General features: G+C 63.9%; 3 protein-coding genes across 4 annotated transcripts in view; 1 reads left to right on the top strand and 2 right to left on the bottom strand.

The window, feature by feature from the left end:
- Window positions 1-451: 451 nt before the first annotated feature.
- STARD10 (StAR related lipid transfer domain containing 10) lies at window positions 452-9,798 on the bottom strand. The gene is made up of 6 exons (XM_055703135.1): window positions 9,612-9,798; window positions 3,287-3,434; window positions 2,970-3,073; window positions 2,632-2,749; window positions 2,038-2,090; window positions 452-1,946 (listed from the first exon to the last, which is right to left on the bottom strand). Exons 1-6 carry the CDS (start codon window positions 9,771-9,773, stop codon window positions 1,719-1,721), a joined length of 813 nt encoding a protein of 270 aa, XP_055559110.1. The 5' UTR covers window positions 9,774-9,798; the 3' UTR covers window positions 452-1,718.
- On the bottom strand, window positions 5,800-7,907 carry LOC129735441 (basic proline-rich protein-like). Its single transcript, XM_055703134.1, has one exon. It carries the CDS (start codon window positions 7,905-7,907, stop codon window positions 6,828-6,830), a length of 1,080 nt encoding a protein of 359 aa, XP_055559109.1. The 3' UTR covers window positions 5,800-6,827.
- A 5,843-nt stretch (window positions 9,799-15,641) lies between the features above and the next one.
- The window catches only part of CLPB (ClpB family mitochondrial disaggregase), a 92,390-nt gene continuing 86,852 nt past the window's right edge, over window positions 15,642-21,179 (top strand). Inside the window, exons 1-2 of one of the 2 annotated variants that reach the window (XM_055703133.1) lie at window positions 15,642-16,298; window positions 19,445-19,496. In XM_055703133.1, coding sequence (XP_055559108.1) covers window positions 15,701-16,298; window positions 19,445-19,496 — 650 coding nt within the window. In that variant the 5' untranslated portion in view covers window positions 15,642-15,700. The remainder of the gene's footprint in view (window positions 16,299-19,444; window positions 19,497-21,179) is intronic. The other variant, XM_014285572.3, reaches the window with a different exon arrangement.

Below are 21,179 nucleotides of genomic sequence, written 5' to 3'. Positions count from 1 at the left end.
GTAGAGGTGGAGAAAAGCTGGAGAAGCCAGGGATGCACCCCCAAATAGAATCCCCTGCAGCCCCCTGACCCAGAGGTGTTTTTGGTGGGGCTGTACCCCAGCTGGGGTGGTCCACAGGCGGTACTGGTGTTATTCGTCTGGCTGGGGCTGGGGCAAAACCCACTACAGGGGCGAACAGCCTTGTCTCCAATTACTGCCCAGCACTAATTGGGTTTAGGGGTTTCTCAGCACCCTCCAGCAGCACCACCACCACTGAGAGCCCCCCCGGGGTCCCCCAATGCCAAAGCCCACAATGGCTCCAGGGCACCATCCCAGGGACCCCCCGATGAGTGGGACCTGGCAGCACCCACCACGACCCCAGGGACCCCCCTGCCTGAGCCCACTGCAAAGCCGGGGACAGGGAGGGCTCACAGGGGACCGAGGCAGGACAGAGAGGCCAAGGCACCCTGTGCCGGATTTATTTGTTTTATTCCTAAATAATCAGCTCCAGTACAAGGTACAAAATCTCCCTCCTCCCCTCACCGCCCCAGGCACGGCGGGGGGACAGGAGTGCAGCCAAGGAACAGCTCCAAAATCCCGATTCAAGGCCTCTAATTCTAGCGTAGAAAGTGTTCAGACACCGAACTTGGGGTCCCTCACCTAGAAAGGGGGGGCAGGAGCTCCCCGAGACCCCCAGAATATCTGGAGGTGCCAGAAGCCCCCCCCCCCCCGCCTCCAAGTCCCCCCAACATGCCTGACCTGAAGATGCTGGGACCCCGAGACCCCCAACATACCCGGAGGTGCCAGCAGACCCCAAAGCCCTCCTCAAACACACATAAAGATGCTGGGAGACCCCCATGACACCCCCCAGCACACCTGGAGGTGCCAGGAATCCCCCAAGTCCCCCCAAGATGCATGGAGGTGCTGGGAACCCCAAGCCCCTAGAGACCTCCAGAACATCTGGAGGTGCTGGGAGCCCCCCCAGGTCCCCCTAACATGCACGGAGGTGCAAGCAGCTCCCAAATCCCACCACCACACACACACCCGGAGGTGCCAGGAGCCTCCCAAAACCCTGCCAGCATGCCTGGAGGTGCTGCAAGACCCCAGAGACCCCCCTATTCAACATGCCTGGAGGTGCTGGGAGCCTCCAAGCCCCCTTCCCCCCCCTGCCCAGCATGCCTGGAGGTGACAGGAGCCCCTAAAGACCCCTTTGCACACCTGGAGGTGTGGGCAGCCCCCCCTCCAGCCCCCCCGGGGGTCTGCTTAGGGCAGGGGTCCTGCAGGAGGAAGGCAGTTCTGTCAGACCCTAACAGAGGAGACAGGGAGGAGGGCTGGGGGAGCAGGGGGGGTGCAAGGAAGGGCTGGGGGGATCCCCCCTGGGCTGGGGAGCAGGGGCAGGGACCCCCCCTTTCCTCTGCCCCCCATCCCAGGGCGACAGCTGAAGGGCACTTTGGGTTTGCCACCGATGGGGATGACGAGGGGGACATCGCCAGTGTGTCCCGCAGCGGCTGCGAAGGGACCAGACACCCCCCGGCTTCCTACCCTAGTGGAGGGGAGGGGGGGGCACCCCTCGGTCCAGGGGGAGCCCAGCACAGCCCCCCCGCCCCGAGCCAGAAGCGTGGGTGCACGTGCAGGTGCGTGCAAGAGAGAGAGACACAAACTGTGGTGGAAGGGGGAGGGGACGGGGGAGGATTGGGAGAAAATGACCCCACGGAGGGGGTCCAGGCCGGGGGAGGGGGTCAGTTAACGCTGTCCTCATCACTGGCCTCGCCGCGGTCGTCTTTGGTCTCGGCGAGGGAGCTCTCGTCGATGTTCTCCAGGGAGTCGGCATGCTGGAGGGAGAGCTCGGAGAGCGGCAGCGCGGGCAGCTGGCTCTGCTCGGGGAACAGCCAGGGCTTGAAGTGCGGGTTGTGCTTCAGCTTCCACTCCGGGTACTTCAGGCAAGCCTTGTACATCTTCTTCATCGCCTGGGATGAAGGCAGCGTTAGAGCCCAGGCAGGCGAGGGGACAACTCACCTCACCCCACCCGGGACCCCGGCCCCAGTGTGACTGACTCACCTTGGGGGCCAGGAACTGCGAGGATTTGTTCACCACCCACTTTGGCAGGGAACCTGCCGAGACAAGAGGAGCCATGCTGGGACCCGCACGGCAGCCGGGACCCCCGGGCATTGGGACCCGCACGGCAGCCGGGACCCCCGGGCATGGCAGCGCCAGGACCCCCAGGTCACCCTCCGCAGGGACACCCAGCTGGACAGGGCACAGGGCGAGCAAGGGGGTGGCCAGTCCAGGGAAGTCAGGGCTCAACCCAAACTACGTGCTCAGCTTCTTGCCAAGTTACAAAAAAAAAGCTAAAAAAAAAAAGCAAAGAAAGAAAAGCTATTTTGGCTGCCTCTCTGCCCCCAAAAAGGCGTATTTCTAGAGAACTGGCTGAAAATGTTTCCTCCTGGCACTGCTCCAGGGCTCCTGGTCTGGCTCCGGCCACATCCCGAGATGCTCCCACTGCTGCCTGTCTCCAAGCCCCCCCAAGCCCCCCCCCCCCCCCCCCCCAGCTACGGAAAATCTCCAGCCCCACTTACTGACCCCGGCAGACCCCCAGCCAGAGGGCGGCTGTCCCCGAGGGGTAGGCTGAGGCGCGCCCCTCCCCCCCCCTACCTTTGGGGTCCACCTGTGCCAGGTAGGTGATGGTGCAGCTCTTGGCTCCTGTCCCCTCGATCAGGTAGCCCGTCTGGATGGAGACTGCTCGCACCATGTCCTTCCGCGGGGGGTAATTCTGGGGAGGGGGGACAGCGAGTGGGCATTAGTGGCAGGGGCAGGGCAGGGTTCAAGCAAGCATCTACCATGTGGGCAGGGCTGCCCTGACCCCCCAGAAAGCAGCCCCCCCGATGCCACCAGCCTGCCCGCCCCCCACCCCCGGAGCTCTGACTGATCATGGGTGAACCCAGCCCCGTCCTGGCATGGGCAGCCCCCCCGGCCACCCCCCGGGCACTCACGGGGTGCTTCACGGAGTAGTTCATGATGATGTAGTCGGTGCCCATGGGCAGCCAGGAGCGGAGCGTGATGACATCCCGGTTCTTCAGGGGCTTGGGGCACTTCCCTGTGGACAGTGGTGGTGGGGAACCGGGGTGAGACACTCCCCCGACCCCCACCCCCAGCACCGGCCTCCCCTCCAGAGGGCCAAGCCTGCCCCCCGAATCCCTCCCAAACTCCTCCTGGGCACCACCCAACCCACCGATGCCCAAGCCAGGCACGCTGCCATGACAGCCACGGGGCTCAGTGCCCCCCCGGGACCCCCCCAGCCCCCTCTCACAGGCGTAGTAGCCCACGTCGGAGTTGACAGTCAGCTTCCCGATGTCAAATGTCTCAATGACGTTGGTGTCCCACTTTTTCCGATACTCGATGTCATGCAGAACGTCGTAGAGCGTCTCCGCTGGCACATCCTTGCACTCCATCCTGCACTGCAGGGGTGGGCGGCTGAGAAACCACCCCAGGGAGGGAGGGCAGCCACGGGGACCCCCAGAAAGGAGGGCAGTTATGGGGACCCCCAGGCAGGAAGGTGGCCACAGGGACCCCCCAGGCAGGAGGGCAGCCATGGGGACCCCAGGAGGGAGAGTGGCCACGGGGACCCCTGGAAAGGAAGGTAGCTATGGGGACCCCCAGGCAAGAAGATGGCCATGGGGACCCCCAGGATGGAGGGTAGCTGTGGAGACCCCCAGGCGGAAGGGTGGCCCCAGGGACCCCTGGGTGGGAGGATGGCCATGGGGACCCCTGGAAAGGAGGACAGCCATGGGGACCCCCAGGCAGGAGAGTGGCTGTGGGGACCCCTGCAAAGGAGGCAGCCATGGGGACCCCCAGGAGGGAGGGTGGCTGTGGGGATCCTCAGACTGGAGGGTGGCCACGGGGACCCCCAGAAAGGAGGGCAGCCATGGGGACCCCCAGGTGGGGACCCTCAGGCAGGAGGACGGTGGCAGGGACCCCAGGAAGGAGGGTGACCACAGGGACCCCTGGGTGGGGGTCTCTTCTCAGGTTCCCCAAAAACCAATGCAACCCCCCCAAAGGAGCCGGTTACACAGGGCCAGCTACGCCCTGAGGCAGTACAGGGCTGAGCCCTGCACGCTGGGGGGACCTTCTTGGGGGGCACCTTCCCACCTTGCCTCCTCCCCCCGCTGCTGCTTTCCCCCCAGAGCAGCACCCCTGCGTGGAGGTGCCAGCTGGTGGTACCACAGGGCACTGGTGCCTGGTGCCGTGGGGCAGCGAGCATGGTGCAGGGGGCCCAGAGTGGGGAGCAGCCCCCCTCCTCCAGGTCAGGAGCAGCTCCGCTAACCACAGTGGCCAAATCCTCAGGAAGAGAAGGGGAAGGCAGAACAGGGATGCCATCGGGCTGAGAGCTGCCGAGCTGTGCCACAGGGCAGCACAAGGGCAGGAGCAGGCAGGGAGGGCAGCCAGCACAGGCAGCATCAGCAACCGCGCCACGTCCCTGGGGATGCTGCTCCTCCACCCCGGCAAACACACATGCCCCACGTGCCTGCAAGGTGGGTACGGCACCCTGTCCCCCACCAAATGCCACTGCCACTGGCTCCTGGTCCGTCCCCAGGGTGGCTTTAGCAGTGGATTTTGGGATTTAGGGGTGGAGGAGCAGCAGTGGCTGTCCTCACTCGAGCAGGACACGGCTGCTGCTCACGGCGCCAACCTCACAGAGCCTGTCCCCAACCCCACGGAGCCATCACTGCCCCACAGAGCCATCCCTTTCTCACAGCACCTGTCCCAAGCTCCATGGAGCCAGTCTCTGCCCCACAGAGCCCATACCAAACCCCACGGAGCCAGGAGCCTGTCCCCAACCCCACGGAGCCATCCCTGCCCCATGGATCCTGTCCCCAGCTCCATCGATCCCCACCCCATGGAGTCATGCCTGCCCACAAGATCCCATCCCATCCCCACAGAGCCATCCCTGCCCTGCAGAGCCTGCCCTCAGCTCCACAGAGCCTGTGCCCAGCCCCACAGAGCCATCCCTGCCCCATGGAGCCCATCCCCAACCCCATGGACCCAGTCCCTGCCCCACATGCCACAAAGCCATCCCTGCCCCATGGAGCCAGTCCCCCTGCGCCTCACACTGCAACCCTGCCACATGAGCAGGTCTGGCCAAAACGGAGGAAGGGGACAGCCCTGCAATGTGGTCTCGGGGAGCACACCCCTGGGTGACACACTTGGGGACCTCCTGCTCCCCACCAGCACCCAGGCAACCCCAGCACCCTGCCTGTGCCAGCTGGGCTGGATTTGGGAGCGGGCACCGCGCCGCTCCCGTTTATTCCTAAAGCAGGTCAGCGGAGTGGTGCCCACGTGGGCAGGACCAGCCGGGTGACTCAGGACCTGCCCACGCTGCAGCCCCTGGGTGACTCACGTCCCAGGGGGGTGCCTGCGGGGTCTCACCAGGAAAGGGGACGGTGCCAGCTGGGAAGCGCCCAGAGCAGTGCACCCCAGCCCTCAGTCAATATTGACGCTGACGTCTACAGGGCGAGGAGGAGGAGGAGGAGGAAGGGAGACCAAGAGAAGGGAGACAGACACAATGGGTGCAAGGGGCTGCCCGTGCCAGTTCTGCCCTGGGGGTTTTGCCTGCACCATGCCCAGCACCGCAGGGCCGGGGCTGTGCTGGGCACGAGGGGACAGTTGCCAGCATGCCGGGCTGTGGGACAGCAGCAAATCCAACAGGGAGACAGCCCCCACCTCTGCCCGGGGGGCTGTGGCCACCTTGGGGACACACTCGCCACCCAGGTGGCTGGGGGGGGACTGAGGGGACCCCCTGGATGGAGGAAAACTGCCTGCGGGGTCACCTCAACCCCCCACCCCACAACCTCGGGGGGCTGACGCTGCCACAAAGCCCTGGCTTTGCTGGCGCATCCCCTCCTGCCGGAGCAGGCTTCCCTGGCACCTGGCGCAGGCAGCACTGGGGCCCTGGCCACACAGGCCATTAATTAAAAAGAAGATCTCCCTCCTGACCCAGATGTTTGGCATGATCATTAGCGACTGGGTGCCGCGTCTCAAGGTGACCTGATGAATAATTAACAAGTGGGAGCCAGGGTCCGGGTAGGGATGGCCAGCACGTGCCTGGCTGCACCATCAGCTCCGGCAAAGCTCCAGCTCCCTACTGATGCCTCCCACGGGATGGCTGCTGGCCATCCTTTTGGAGCAGCCTGTCCCCAGGGGCAGCATCTTCCCTGGAGGACTCAGGTCCTCAGGCACCAGCTTGTGGGGTGGGCAAGGGGGTCCCGGCTGGGGTCCCCTACCCTGCAGCCACCTTTAACGGGCAGCCTGAGGCCACCGAATCCCTCTGTCCCGGTGATGAATCAGCCCTGGGTTGTGTCAGTGGCACAAACTTGTTTCCAGACTCCAGAAAACAGGTTAGACGAGAGCTGCATCCCTAATGGAAGAGAGGGGGGGACAGACACGGCAGCTGCTTCAAAGCGGGGCGAGACCTTCAGGTTTGGTTTAATTACAGAGCAGCAGCAGGAGCAAGAAAGCCAGCGAGCAAACAGCGAGGCAGACAGCTCTTTGCAGGCTGCCGGTGCCAGGCACCGCAGGCAGCCCCCGGCCCCCTCCCCAGGGAGCTGTGCCGTGGGACACGAACACCCCGGCTCAGCCCTGCCGTGCCACGTCAGCGACGCCACGTGTGCCAGGGCAGCTGCCCATCCCACTAGCCGGCCACCACAAAAATCCAGCGGGAACATCCCATCCTGGGTGGGAGGTGCTGGGTCTGGGTGCTGCTGGGATCCCGGGGGGTGGCACAGGGACTGACGGTCCCACGGCGGTCCCCGATACCGGCCCGGTGCCGCTCAGCACGTGCATGGCACCAGCATTTAAACACCCAGCAGGATCCAGCCAGGAGGGTGTTGAGGGGGGCCAAGACCCGGCGTGGCTGCGGGATGTACTGGGCTCTGGGAGGGCAGGGCTGGATTGCCGGAGGGGGCTCGGAGATCCCCACGGGCCGGCTGGCTGCGCGGGGGCAAAGGCTTTGTGGAGGGGAACAGGGACAGGGAACAAAGGTGGCTGCCCCGGAGTAAATGGGGACCTTGGCCTTTCGGGGACAAAGAGGCTCCTTGGTGGGGTTTAACCGAGCAGCACCCCAAGCCCCGGCTCCCCGGGCACGGAGAGCAAAGGACACCCAGCCCTGGGGTGCTGCCCTGGCTCAGGGACCCCCGTGAGCATGGGACAGGGCACCGACGGCCCCGTGGTGGGAGCGTGCCGTGCCAGTCTGGGCTGGGACATGCCGGTGCGCACCTAGGGCTGGTTCCCTGCCAGGCCGATGGCTGCTGGCAGACGTGGCACACCGGGATTGTCGGGGGGGGGCAGGGGACGGGCAGGGCTGCACCCCCACGTGACCTCCCTGCTGCCTGCTCGCACCCAGCAGCTCTGCCCAGAGCAGCACCCCAACCCCGCCGCAGGTGCTTTGGGATGCAGCAACACCCCAAGAGCAAGCAGCGGGGCGGGGGGTGGGGGGTGGGGCTCAGTGGGGGTGCCGAGACATGCTGCCCCATGGGGCCATACCTATACCAGCGTGCCCGGGGAGATGCCCAGACTCCACGGAGATGGGTGCTCCACATCCCGTCGGCCACGTGTCCCAGCGCAGTGCTGGGCTCGTGCCGCTGCGGAGGGGGAGCAGCATTGGGAAGCCCCCACACCCCAAGGATCGTGTCCCCCGCGCCAGGCTGCTGCCGGGGCACGACAGGGACCTGTCCCCTGGTCACTACAACCCAAACCCACCGCCACAGCCCGGTGGCCGGGGGGAGCAAACAGAGGCAGCTCCCCAGCGGGCGCAGGTGTGGCGGGAGCCAGGCACAGCCGGTGCCACCGCCACTGCCACCACGCCAGGGACAGGTTTCCCCGGTGCCGCCAGCGCCGCTTGTTTGCGCGGCTGCTGCAGAGCAGCGTGTGTGCATGCAGGCCGCACCGCAGCCACCGCCTCCGCTCCGCCACCAGCCCTGCCAGCTGCCACCGGCCCTGCCAGGCCTCAGCACGGCAGTGAGGGCCACATAACCGTGGCATCGTGGAGGCACTGGCAGGGACAGGGACACCGGCCAGCCCTGCAGGCAGCCAGAGGCTCCAGCATGGCCACCGGCAACCTCAGCCTGACGCTGCTCCTGTCCCAAGTTTTCCCTTGGATTCCCGGTGCCCGCAGGATTCCCAGTGCCCGGTGCCCACTAATGGTGCCCGGCTGCCCCCTTTGCCGGAGGGATGAGCCAGGAGGAGTGCGCACCTGCCTGTGCCAGCCCAGCAAACCGGCTCCGCGGAGGGACGGGACCCACCAGGGAGGGAAGCAGTGGGGACCCGGACAGCCCTGATCTGTACCAGGGGGTTGCAGGGCCACAGCGGGCACTGCAGGGCAAGGGGACAGCCAGGATGGGGACAGCCCCAACGAGAGCGGACCGGTGCCTGGCCGGCCCTGAGAAGCCCCCAGCCCAGCCCCAGCCCCAGCTCCTCCGTGAGCAAGCGCCGGGGGGGTTCCTGAGGTGAGAGGGGACAGGCAGCACCGAGGCTCCATGGTCCCACGCCCCGTGGGTGCCCGTTTGTCCCTGGGCGAGTCTCTAGTCACCACTATGCAGCCCCCTTGTCCCCAGGGGTCCCTACTTGTCCCTGCTCAGCCCTGGGGTCTTGCTTGTCCTGGGGTGCCAGCTCACCCCTGGGACCCCTGTTCTCAATGGGGTGCCAACTTGGCCAAGTCCCCACTCGCTCCAGGGTGCTGTATCACTTGAGGGTGCCCACTAACCCCTGGGGTTTCTGCTCACCCAAGGATGCTGCATCACCCCAGGGTCCCCACTTGCCACAAGATTCCTGCTTGCACCCCCAGTGCCTCTTGCCCAGGGTGCTGGCTCACCCCAGTGTCCTTGCTTTCCCTCTGGGTGCTGGCTCATCCCAGGTCCCCATTTGTCCCAGGATCCCCATTAACTCCTGAGGTCCCTGCTCACCCTCAGGGTCCCTCTTCACTCCAGGGTGCTGGTTCACCCCCCGAGACTCCACTTGCCACATGGTCCCTGCTAACCCCCAGGGTTCCCACTCACCCCAGGGTGCTGCATCGCCCCTGGGGCCCCCCTTGCCCCAGGACCCCTGCTTGCCCCCACGGTCCCTGCTCACCCAGGGTGCTCACTCAGCCTCCAAGTCCCTATGTGCTGTGGGGGGTGCCGTAACACCTGAGGGTCCGCACCTGCTACAGGATCCCTGCTAACTCCTGGAGTCCCTGCTCACCCCAGGGTGCTGCGTCACCCCAGGGTCCCCGCTTGCTGTGGGGTCCCTGCTCACCCCAGGGTGCTGCATCACCCCAGGATCCCCACTTGCCACAGGATCCCTGCTTGCACCCATGGTCCCTGCTCACCCTTGGGTCCTGCATCACCCCAAGGTCCCCACCTGCCATGGGGTCTCCGCTCACCCTAGGGCGCTGCATCACCCCAAGGTCCCTACTTGCCATGGGGTCTCCGCTCACTCTAGGGCGCTGCATTGCCCCAGGGTCCCCACTGACCTCCAGCCCCGCCCCCGCGGATTCCCCCTCCACATCAGCAGCCCCCTCCCGCCCCAAGGTCCCCGCTGCCCCCGGGGGGCGGGGTCCCCCCGGTAGCCGGTGCGGATGCCCGGTGCCGGTGGGGGCTTACCTTGATCTTGTGGAGGGAGCGCTCGGGCTCCAGCAGCTGGACCCAGACGGCCACCCCCGCCTTGCTGTAGGTGAGGCTCCAGCCGCGCTCCGACTCGCACTCCGCCCGAAACGCCCCGAAGTCCCGGTCGTCGGGGATCTGCACGCTGTCGCGACCCGACATGGCCCCGGGACACCCCCCCCCCTCCTCCCCCCCCCCCCCGCCCCTTTGCCCGCTGCCGGTGCCGGTGCCGCGGGTGGCGGCGGCCCTACGGCGGCGGCGGCATCCCCGGTGCGCGGCGCCGCCCGGTGCGCGGTGCGCGATGGGCCGGGGCGGGGCCGCGGGGGCGGGGCCGGGGGCGCCGGGGGGGCCGGGAGCACCGGGCGGGGAGAGCCGGGGAGGGGGGAGCTGGGGCGACCGGGAGTACCGAGGAGCACTGGGCAGGGGGATCTGAGGGGGACTGGGAGCACTGGGTGGGGGGTGCCAGAGGGGACTGGGAGCGCTGAGGCGGACACAGATGCACACAGCTGTTGCACTTGCCCAGATACCTCCACAGTGCACACCCGCACACCCTGCCTGCCTGTGCACACGCAGATGCACGTGCTGCAGTTGCCTGCACACACGTCCCGGGCCTTTACATCCACCCACCTGCACACAGACACGGGCACACACGCGTGTCCCACGGGGGCACACACACGGGTCCGCACACATTCACCGAGGCGCACTCGCACACTCCTGTACCGCACCCCGGTGTCTTTCCCCACGGTGATGCCGGGAGGGGGTCCCAGCTGCATCCACCCCTGCACCCCGTGTCCCTGGTTTCGAAGGATTTCATCCTGGCCCGTGTCAGCAGCAGCGCGGCCAGCAGGGCCAGGCAGTGCCCGTCCCCCTGTGCTGGGCCCTGGTGCGGCCGCCCCTCGAGCCCTGGGCTCAGCGTTGGGCCCCTCACCCCCAGGCAGACCCGGAGGGGCTGGAGCGTGTCCAGAGCCGGGCAGGGGCTGGGGAAGGGGCTGCGGCACAGCTCTGGGGGGGCGGGGGGAGCTGGGGGGGCTCAGCCCGGAGAAAAGGGGGCTCGGGGGGGCCCTTCTGGCTCCCTACAGCTGCCTGGCAGGAGGCTGCAGCGAGGGGGGTCGGTCTCTGCTCCCAAGGAACCAGCGGCAGGACAGGAGGGAACGGCCTCCAGCCGCACCAGGGGAGGTTCAGGGTGGGCACTGGGAGAAATGTCTTCCCCGACAGGGTGGCCAAGCGCTGGCACAGGCTGCCTGGGGACGGGGTGCAGGCACCGTCCATGGGGGGGGTTCAAAATACACGAAGATGTGGCGCTTGGGGACATGGTTCAGTGGTAGCATTGGCAACGCTGGGTTAACGGTTGGACATGAATATCTTAAAGGTCTTTTCCAACCTAAATGATTCCATGAGTCCGTGATTTCCTTTGGAGGCAGGACGAAGGGGCAGAAGGGCACATGCTCCGGGACTGGGAGCCACAGCCCCTGGCAGGCAGCTCTGCTGTAAGCCCCCTCCGTGCTGGGTGGCTGCACCAGCACCATCCCGCTGTGCCACCCATGAGCATCGTCCCTCCCCGCCAGGACACCCGGTGCCAGCCCTCACCCGGTGCCGGTGCCAGGCCCTGCTGCGGCCCCGGTGCGGGGCAGCTGGCTGGGAGCGGGAGGGCAGGCTGCCATCAGCAGCACTGGCGAGGAGAGGATTTTTGGAAGGGCTGGGGCTTCTCAGCCGGCTCGGGAAATGCTGCAGACTCAGGATTTTTTTTTTTCTCCCTGCTTGAAAACACGGAGGAAGCCTCTTCCAGCTCTTGCTGCTATGAATAACCATTTAAAGGCAGAGGGAGCCGCGCCGCACAGCGTGTGCTGAGCCCAGCAAGGCAAAGCCCCTCCCGGCAGCGTGGCACCCACGTGTCCGAGGATGCGGGGATGGGGCCCTTCCCAGGATGTGGTAACCAGAGGAGAAGGGGGGCACAGGGGTGGGGGTGTGAGGAGGGGTCCCCGTGTTCAGCACCTGCAGCACGGGGACCTTGCATCACTGGTCTCGACCTGCCATACTGCTGGCGGTGGTCCGGACCTGGGGAAAAGAACCAAGAAAGCTTCCACTCATCCCGGCGCGGGGAAGTGGGAAGCCCACCGCTGGCACCAGTGGGTGATGGCCAGGCAGGTGCCCGGCTGCGGGTGCCCTGCAGCTGCTGGGTTTTGCTGCGGTGGGTACAGGGGGGACCCTCTCCCCTTGCCCCCCCTGTCCAGCCCTCCCAAACAGCCCTGTGTCTGCTCCCCTCTGGGAATCTGGTGGTTGTTGCCCCCCCGCCCCTTTCCCAGGGAAGCGGAGCTGGTGCCAGCATCCCGCAGCCTTTCCCAGCCTGGCTTCGCTCCCTGCTCCCGGGGGATTCCAGCTCTTGGCAGGGGGAACCCCCTGCCCCGTCCCCAGAGAGGGGCTGCCATGCACCGCCACGTGCACAGCCCCCACCGAAAACAGGACAGACGTCATCTGTGGGCCTGGGAAGCTGCCGGGGGGACAGGGGGCAAGGGTGGGGCTGGGGAACTGGGGGAGCGGGGATGGGGATACTGGGTGGGGAGCTGGAGTGGGGGAACTGGGCCGGGAAACAGGGGAAACGGCTGGTGGGACTGGGTTGGGGAGCTGGGCTGGGGGAACTGGGGGAACTGGACTGGGGAAACTGTGCTGGGGGTACTGGGTAGAGAGCTGGGCTGGGGGAGCTGGGCTGAGGAACTGGCTGGGAAACTGGGGAGCTGGACTGGGGAACTGGGGGGAATGGGGCTGGGGAACCTGGGCTTGGGGCACTGGGGGAGCTGAGCTGGGGAACTGGGGGAATGGGGTAGGGAGCGAGGCTGGGGGAACTGAGCTGGAGGAGCTGGGCTGGGGGAACTGGGCTGGGGAACTGGCTGGGAAACGGGCAGCTGGGCTCGGGGAGCTGAGCTGGGGAACTGCGGGAACTGGGCTCGGGAGGTGGGAGAGTGAGGCTGGGGGAGCTGGGCTGGGGAAACGGGGCTGAGGGAACTTGGCTGGGGAACTGGCTGGGAACTGGAGGAGCTGGCCTGGGGGCACTGGGGGAGGTGAGCTGGGGAACTGGGCGTGGAGCTGGGGGAGCTAGGCTGGGGGAACTGGGCTGGGGAACTGGCTGAGAACGGGGGGAGCTGGGCACTGGGGGAATGGGACTGGGGAACTGGGGAAGCTGGGCTGGGCTGGGGGAATGGGGCTGGAGGAACTGGGCTGGGGAACTGGCTGGGAACGGGGGGAGCTGGGCTGGGGGCGCTGAGGGAATGGGGCTGGGGGAACTGGGCTGCCCCACTAGCAGCTTCTGCCACAGCTCGCAGTGCAGCCAAGCCCCCAGCTTGGCGCAGAAGCACCCGTTCCTGGCTGTGCCCTCCCCTCCCCAGGGCCGCCCTAGTTCCATTCTCACCCCGTGCCCTCCCCACGCCAGGTCTGTCCCCCACCATCACCCCATGCGCCCCAGCAGCCCCGGGGAGAGGGGAGAGCCCGGCCAGGCTGCATGGCACCGAGTTCCCTGCGTGGCCAGCCTTAACCCTGCCCCTGCATTCTGCATCTCCCTGACAGCCTTTAATTAGCAGAGTGCAAAGCTAAATTAGCCGTGCAAACGTGTCCCACGCTACCAGGCTCCGCCGGGGGCTGCGGGCGTGGGAGCCAATGGAGAGATGCAAATACTGGGTTATAAAGGCTCATCGCCGAGTCGATGAAAATGGATTTTCTGCATGAGGCTGAACCGCTGCAGTCACTGGTGAGCTCCAGTGAGCTTCCCCAAGCTTTCCAGCACGGCTCGGCACGGCAGCACCCAGCGTGAGCTCTGTGTTTAGCTCTTCTCCAGGGGCTGGCAGGCAGAAAACAGATATTTAATAATGCATGTAATAAACACACTTCTTCTCAATAAACCTGATTTTTTTTTAATTAACTTCTTGCTTTTATTTTTTCTTGCTAAAACGCAACTTGTTAGCAACCCAGTTCCAACGACTCAGACGCCGAGCTTCTGAGCCTGTTAAAGTGCTGAAGTGATGGTGGGTGATGTCAAACCATGCAAGTGGCTGCGGGAATAACACAGAAACAGGGAGCGCGGGCAGCCATGGCCCCCCAGCAAACCCCAGCGTGCCACAGGGCTCCGGGGAGCTGCAGCTTCCCCTGCCTGTGGCGTGGGTTAGTATAGTTTTCTTCACCAAAGAACAAAGCAGAAACGCTTGGTTGGTTGTGTTTGGTTTTTTTTTCCCTGGAGCTGTAAGTACATGTGAGAGAAGGGGTGAATTCCTCTGGCTTTGAAATATTGATGGACCTGGAGGAGAGAAATGGGAGACGCAGCCTGCTGACAACCTGCCTGCTGTCCTTGGCTCCTGGAAACGCCAGATAGACGGGGGCTGAGGAAAAAGCACCCCCGGCCAGTGCACCAGCATTTCAGCACCTGTTTCTTTTGCCTTTGCGGTGAACCTTTCTCCCAGTGAGACCCCACACGCCGCTTGCTTTTATTTTGTCCTGAAAACACGCAATTCTGCATTTTCCTTCTCCTAGGCATTTGGCTATATGTTTTTTTATCCTCTACCAAAAAGCGTTTCTTGCACAGGGCAGTAATTTACTGTCTGTTGGTGTAGCGGCTCTGTGGGACAGTGCTGAGGGGCCCTGGGGGCTTTGGGGGCACCTCGCTGCCTTTTGGGGAGTGGAGGCATGCAAGGACGGAGAGGTGTTTGCTGGATCCGTCCCTCTGTCCCCGGTGCCATCAGATGGCCAGGGAGGAAGCAAAGCCCTGGCCCTGCACCAGTAATAAACCAGCATCAGGCCGGCTCAGTGCCTCCCACCAGGACGGACACACATGCGCATGTGCACACGCACATACTCAGAGCCACATACATGCACGGACACACGCGTGCACTGCACACACACTCACAGGCATGTATGTGCATGCATACATGATGCGCATGCACATGCATATGCATTCACACACATGCATTCAGACACGTGCACATGCACACACAGGTCACACACACATGTATGCCAGGCCCACGGCATGGGGCAGGCTCTGTGGGGATGGTGGCATGGAGCGGGGGTAGGATGAGTGGGAGCAGATCGCAGCACAGTGCATGGAGAGGTTGCCCAGCCCTGCGCCCCACATGCAATTCCCACATCAACAGCACTGAGCCCACCTGAGTGTGCAATTCCCCCCCTGGCCGAGGCTCCTGGAGGTGTTTGCTCCTGGCCCTGAGCACTGCCCACCCCAGGGGGTGTACCCAGGAGTTCCCTGGGGGCAGGAAGGCCGCTGCAGGGAAGGGGAGCACTTGTGCATGTGCAAGCCCTGCAAGAGGGTGCAAAGGGCTCCCGCCGTGCCTGCATTTGTGCACACATGTGTGCGTGTGTGTGTGTGGCTGCGCATGGTTGTGCGTATGCATGAGAATGTGCATGTGTGCATGAGTGCCTGCATGGGTGCATCCTTACATGTGCATGCATGCATGGGAGTACATATGTGTGCGCGCATGTTTGCTAGTGCACAAGTGTGTATGCATGCATGTGTGCAAATGCACCTCCGTGTGTGCATGCATGTCTGCAAGTGCACCTGTGTGCACGACGCATGCACGTCTGCTTCTCTGGGCGTGCGTGTTTGCAAGTGCATACAGGCGTATCCCTGTGTGTGCATGCACCAGCGCATGTGTGTGCGCGAGCACGTGTGTGTGACTGCACGTGTGCAAGTGCGCCTGTGCGTGTGTGTGCCTGCATGCGCGCGAGCGCGCCGGTGCGGGTGCAGGTGTGTGCACGCGTGGGTGCCCAGGTGTGGGAGCATGCGCGGGCAGCACGAGCCGGGTCTCCAATTGGCGTCCCTCTGCTGCCCGGAGCGGAGCCGGCGTCGCTTCCCGGCATGCCCCGGGCGGACCATGCCGCATTGCCCCCTGGGAGCTGTAGTCCGCGACGGCCGCGACAGAGCGGCGAGGAGCCGGGCGAGGACTACAGCTCCCAGCAGGCCTTGCGCACCATCCCGCGCCGACGCGCTGCCGCGCCGGGCTGCCGGCGGCCGCCATCTTGATCCGCCGGCCTCAGCGGCGCCGGGGGGGGAGGGGTGAAGCCGCGGGAGGTGTAGCGCAGGGAGCGAGAGGACGATGTTGGCCTCCCTGGCGGTCCGCCCGCCGCCACCGGGGCTGGCGCGACTCCTCCGGGCGCGGCTGTGGCTATCGCCGTCACGGCTGGTCTACGGGGGAGCGGCGGCGGCGGCTGAGGGGGCCGGGAGCGGTGGGCCGCGGCTGCTCCCACCTTCGCTCGCCAGGGGGCGCCGCCAGCACGCGCCGCAGCCGAGCGCGGGGCTGCCATGGCGGGGCGGGGCCTGCGGGGGGCGGCAGCGGGGCCCGGGGGGGACCCCCCCGGTAACGGGCCCGGGCCCCGGGGTCACCCCCGTAGCCGTGGGGCCGGGCCCGAAGGGGACCCCCGTGGCAGCGGGTCCGGGGCTGCGGGTCCCAGGTGCGGCCCTGCTGCGGACCGCCGGGCTGGCTGGCCAGGGCTGCCCCGGGCCTGGGCCCTCGGGCCTGGCAGTGCCCCTTGGAGGGCCCGCAGCGTGGCCCTGGGGCGCTGAGCACCGCTGTCGTCGCGGAGGAGACCCCGGCGGGCGTCGGAGCGGAGACAGGAGCTGCCCCCCGGGAGCTGCGCTACCTGCCCTCGTTGCTGTGCTGGCCTACTGCTACCTCAGGGACCACCTGTCCAAGGGTGACTATTGCTGCTCGCTGCCTGGCCAGCCCCGCGGTGGTGGGAGGGGGCTGGATGCGAAGCAGAGGAACTTGTGCCCCACAGGGAGGGGAGCATGGGGGTCCCTCCTTGGGGATGAGGCCTGCCTGCTAGTGCTGGCCTGGGAAACCCTTCTGGGCAAATGTTATCCTTGCTCCCTAGCCCAGGGGTGTGCTGGTCTATGATGGATGCCCAAACTCTTCTGTAGTGTGAAGGTAACAATCCTCACATTTGCCACCAAGATAAAACGGCCAACGCTCTTGTCAGCTGCACTCCGGCCCCTCGCTGTGGACTCTTTCCTGATGGGTGCTGGGAGAGGACCTGGCTCCCAGCCCCTGTGGGTGAGGGAGGCTTGCAGGGAAGGGTCTGAGCTGGCAGCGTGCACTTGGCCCAGGCTTCTGCTTTGAATGTAGGATGCTTTGGGGCAGCTTCAAAGGTTCTGGAGCTGGGAAGGGATTGACTTACTACCTGATAAGGCCAGGGTTTCTCACGGCGCGGTTTATGCCCACCCTGCTGTGGGAAGTAAGCAGTTGCAGGTGGCCGCCAGTGCCGCATTAGGTTTCGGTCTGCAAAGGCAGGCGTGTGTATCTGAGCTGAAGCACACAGGATAGCCTCAGTGACTGTTGGGGCAAGTGGCAGGCCCTTAGGCTGTTGTGGAACTATAGGTTTGTGCCACAGCAAGCCCATTCTTGGCACTCATGCAGTGTTTTGTATTTGGGAGTATTTGAGGTGCAGCCTCTCTGCCCCAGGTTGTTGTCACCGTACTTTCCTGCTGCAGGACAGGAGATGGAATGGCCTCATTGGTGTTACTGGACAAGGTGGTGTTGAAGCAGAGATGTGTTTGCTGCTCGGCTGTGTACCGGGCACACAGGGCATCAATCATCAGACCTTCAGCTGTACCAGGATTGGTACAAGCTACAGAAGAGGAGATGGTGCGTGCACAAGGAGGGCCTTCCCTGCTTGCTGTGGTGCCTTTTGTCATGAGCCAGCACTTGCTGCTCACAGGTTTGGGCTTGTTGGCAGCGAGCTCATCTGCTGGTGTGACACAGGCCTAGGTCAGGAGGGGCTGTGACTTCACAGCAGGACACTTGGTGGTTTCAAGCATGTCAGAGGTTTGTGTCTCTGTGAGTAACACGCCAGCTGCTGCACTGGGCTGCTGGGTTTGTCACCCAGGAGGTTTCACCATCATTATAGGGAGTCTTGTGTAATTAGCGCTTAGGAAAGGTCTAAGAGACTGAGGCCTGGTTTTGTTGCAGGAGCTGGTTTGTGGACTGGTTAGCACTTAGAGCCAGGCAGCCACGTGGCTGTGGCTGCCGGTGGAGGGGACAGAGCCATGAGTGCCCCAACCCTGCAGGCAGGGAGAGTGCAGGAAGCAGGCAGGACGTTTTCCTGGAGAGAGCAGGGATGCGGGAATGTGGCTGCAGAAGGTTAGACCTGGAGTGCTCAGGGGTCTCTGCAGAGCTTGCTGAGCCAGGCTGTGCAACAGAGAGCCTTCTCCTCACTCTCACTTTGCAGGTGTCTTTGGAGAAGCCCCACTTTGTTCTTTACCAAGTACTGCATCCAGCTCTAGGATCGTCAGAGCAGGAAAGACATGAACTTGTTGGAGCAAGTCCAGAGGAGGCCACAGAGATTGTCAGAGGGCTGGAGCCCCTCTGCTGTGGAGACAGGCTGGGAGAGCTGGGGCTGTGCAGCCTGGGGAGGAGAAGGCTCCGAGGAGACCTTAGAGCAGCTCCCAGTGCCTGGAGGGGCCGACAGGAAAGCTGGGGAGGGGCTTTGGGCAAGGGCAGGGAGTGGTGGGACAGGGGGGAATGGCTTGAAGCTGAGAGAGGGGAGATTTAGGTTGGACATGAGGAAGAAACCCTTCCCCGTGAGGGCGGCGAGGCGCTGGCCCAGGCTGCCCAGAGCAGCTGTGGGTGCCCCATCCCTGGCAGGGCTCAAGGCCAGGCTGGACGGGGCTGGGAGCAGCCTGGGCTGGGGGGAGGGGGCCCTGCCCCTGGCAGGGGGTGGGACTGGCTGGTCTTGAAGGTCCCTTCCAGCCCAAACCATGCTGTGATTCTATGCAAGGCAGAAGGCCAAGCCACAGGCACAAATAACTTGGAGAAGAGAAAGCGGGTAGAAAATGTTGGGGAGAGAGCAGGAAGCACTTGAAGGCTGGTAAGAACTGGGGAGAATTGTCCCAGCTTCCCAAATGCCCAGGTACAGCTCTGCTGGCTGCATTGGGTTTGACCAGTTCCTGCTACAGCAGCTGGGTGCATCTCCGTCAGAGCTCGGGTGCTGTCCTTACCCTCTCCAGCCAGGAGGTGTCATTCTGAGCCTGCATTGGGAACTCTGGCCTTCTTGTGATGTCGAAACCTGTGGCTGAGGCTGTGACTGCCTGGGGTGACAGTGCCAGCTACCCTGTAGTGCCTGCTGCACCCTGGAGCCTGCTGTCTGCAGGGTTTGCTTTGCAGATACCATGGTTCTCTGGTTGTTGACACAGTTGGTTCCTTGCTGAAGCTGCTGCTGGCTCGTGCCCAGCCCTGGGTGCCTCAGCAGGACCTTTCTGCTCCTTTCCAGCTTTTTGCCAGGCCCATCCCATGGCACCTTCTGAGCCAGAGACAGGCTGCAGAGGTAGCTTCCTACAGATGTGGGAGATCTCTGCCAGACTGGGAGAGACTGGTCTCCCAGGGAGGAGCAATTTGCATCCCTGGCTGTGTCTGCTTGAAGTGCTGCTCGGGGGTTCTCTCGTGTTATGATGCAGCACGCAAGGAGTTGCTGTTTCAGCTGGCTGAACATCTGTGTTTGGGCTAGGAGAGGCGAGGAAGGGATGCAGCCAGGCTGGGGGTTCAGCTGGCACACAGGTTCCCATGTGTCTGCCTGTGACTGCGTTTTGAAAAATTGCTGTTTGGTCCTGCCTTCCCCAGAGCCTAGCACCAGGGCTTAGGGAGGCTGTGGTAAGTCACCAAGCAAGCAAGGGATTTTGGAGTAACCTGCTCACAAAAATAGATTTTTCCTAGCCTGTGGTGTTTGATCAGAGCTGTAAGCACAGGCCCTACCTTCTCTGCTGCAGTGGCTTGTGCCACCTCTGGGTTATTATGTGCATGTGTGTCTGGCTGCTAACTTGCTTTCCCTTCTTTCTGTGTTTTCAGAAGATGCTCTGCTGGAAGCTGCGAGGATCAACAATGTTTCAGAAGTCAACAGGTGAGCAGGCTTTAGAGAGGTGTGAGAGAACAGTGCTGCTGAGGGTGGGAAGGCAGGAAAGCTCTGTCAGCACTTGGGAAGGGTGGGCTCATCCTCATTACCTGCTGTGACTCGGCACTTTTTTGTGCTTGGGCAGGCATCCCCAGGCACAGCTCCTGGGACAGGATAGAGCAGCGGGGGCTGGCTGCTCCCACAGACCTTGGGGTGCTCGCCTTGCTGTCTCAGATCCAGAGCGGGTCAGAAGGGTTGGTGAGCGCAGTTACCTGTGAGGTGGAAGGTGAATCACAGGTCCCCGCGCTGGGAGAGGACAAAGCGTGAGGCCGTGCAACGCAGCATGGTGTGGATGTACCCCTCTGGGCCTGAAGACGCAGAGCCTTGTTTGTAGGGGTCTGTCTCTGAAGGAACAATCCTTGGTGCTCTCCTCAGCCTGAGCCAGCAGCTCTCCAGCCCGGGCAGAGGTTTGTGTCCCACAAGGAGCACTGGAAAGAGCTCAGCTCTGCCTGTGCCACCCAGCTGACCTGTCAGGGAAGTGGCTGGTTGGGTGACCAAGCCTGTGCCTGTTAGGGAGCGGAGCATCTCCAGAGCTGTCCCTGTGCTCCTGTCCCACGGGCAACTGCCCTCCAAGGCTCTTGCTGTTGGCTGTGCCTGCTTCTGTTGGGGTTGTGCTGTGGCATAGTTCAGGAGCTCTCTAGCAGCCTTGAATTCTCCAGGGTGTTAACAAATGAGCACCTTTCTCAGGCCCAGCGTGTGACCAGTCCCCAAGAGGCACATTTGCTCTCTGCCCACCCAGTCCTCCCGCAGCTCTGTCTCTAGGGAGGGACTTGGATTGCCTCAAGCAATTCCCAGGACAGTTTGCAAGCAGCAGTGCTGCATTGATGAAATATGTCTGCTGGCAAACTAGCACTGACCTCATCTGCAGTGAGTCCCAGGGACTTCGTCTGGAGCTGTGTAGGGGAAACAAGCCTCCTGCCAACACAAGGTGAAGAGAAGGGTGAGAACCAGGCAGAGCTACTTGTCTGGCAGAGACAAGCCTGCTCTCTTCCAGTAGCCCAGTGGTGATGAGGTCTCCCTTGCCAAGTGCTGCCCTCAACCAGTACAGAGTTAAGATTATTTTTTTTTTTAGTAGCCTGGCAGCCTGTACAGGACAGGAGAGACATTGCTGCTGTCGTGTGTTCACCACACCTGGCATTTCTCTGGCTGAGATCTCCCACCCAGCACAGGCATCCAGGGAGCTCAGCACTGCGAGCTGCTGTCCCTGCAGCTGGGGAGGCGAGTCCCGCTGGCCTGCAGCCAGGGGATGCACCTTCCAGTCTCCAGCATCTCAGAGGAAGCAGCCTGGCTCTGCTGTACCCCGGGGCTGAGATCTGGCCTAGATCAAGGGTCGAAGAGGATATTGGTGTGCAGCTAATTGGCACATGTGTTCTGCTGCTTGTAATTGCAGGAAGCTGCTGCTTAGGGATGTCTGGGTGATTTGTGAGCCTGGTCAGCCACAGCAGCAATAGGGATGCTCTGTGCTCCCCCTGATGAAGGAAGGGCTGGCGGCTGTAGGCAGTACGGCTCTGCTGTGCTTCCATGGCCTCTCCTTTCATTTCTGTGCTCCTTTCTTCCAGCCTGCTCTGTGGGGAGCTGCCCACCCCGCAGCACCCACCGTGTTTGGAGCTCCCAGCTTACCTGTGCCTGGCA

Source organism: Falco cherrug, chromosome 2, assembly GCF_023634085.1.
Source record: "Falco cherrug isolate bFalChe1 chromosome 2, bFalChe1.pri, whole genome shotgun sequence".
NCBI lineage: Eukaryota > Metazoa > Chordata > Aves > Falconiformes > Falconidae > Falco > Falco cherrug.
The sequence above is the reverse complement of the archived record's forward strand: the minus strand, read 5'-3'. Positions and strand labels throughout refer to the sequence as shown.

What these genes read in the sequence shown, in the direction of transcription:
- LOC129735441 (XM_055703134.1), bottom strand. Translation starts at nt 7,907, where the DNA reads ATGCACACACGCTGCTCTGCAGCAGCCGCGCAAACAAGCGGCGCTGGC.
- STARD10 (XM_055703135.1), bottom strand. Translation starts at nt 9,773, where the DNA reads ATGTCGGGTCGCGACAGCGTGCAGATCCCCGACGACCGGGACTTCGGG. An exon ending in ACTACTCCGTGAAGCACCCC is followed by an intron (nt 2,750 to 2,969) that starts GTGAGTGCCCGG and finishes CCCCCTCCCCAG; the next exon opens with AATTACCCCCCGCGGAAGGA. An exon ending in CGCAGTTCCTGGCCCCCAAG is followed by an intron (nt 1,947 to 2,037) that starts GTGAGTCAGTCA and finishes CCTTCATCCCAG; the next exon opens with GCGATGAAGAAGATGTACAA.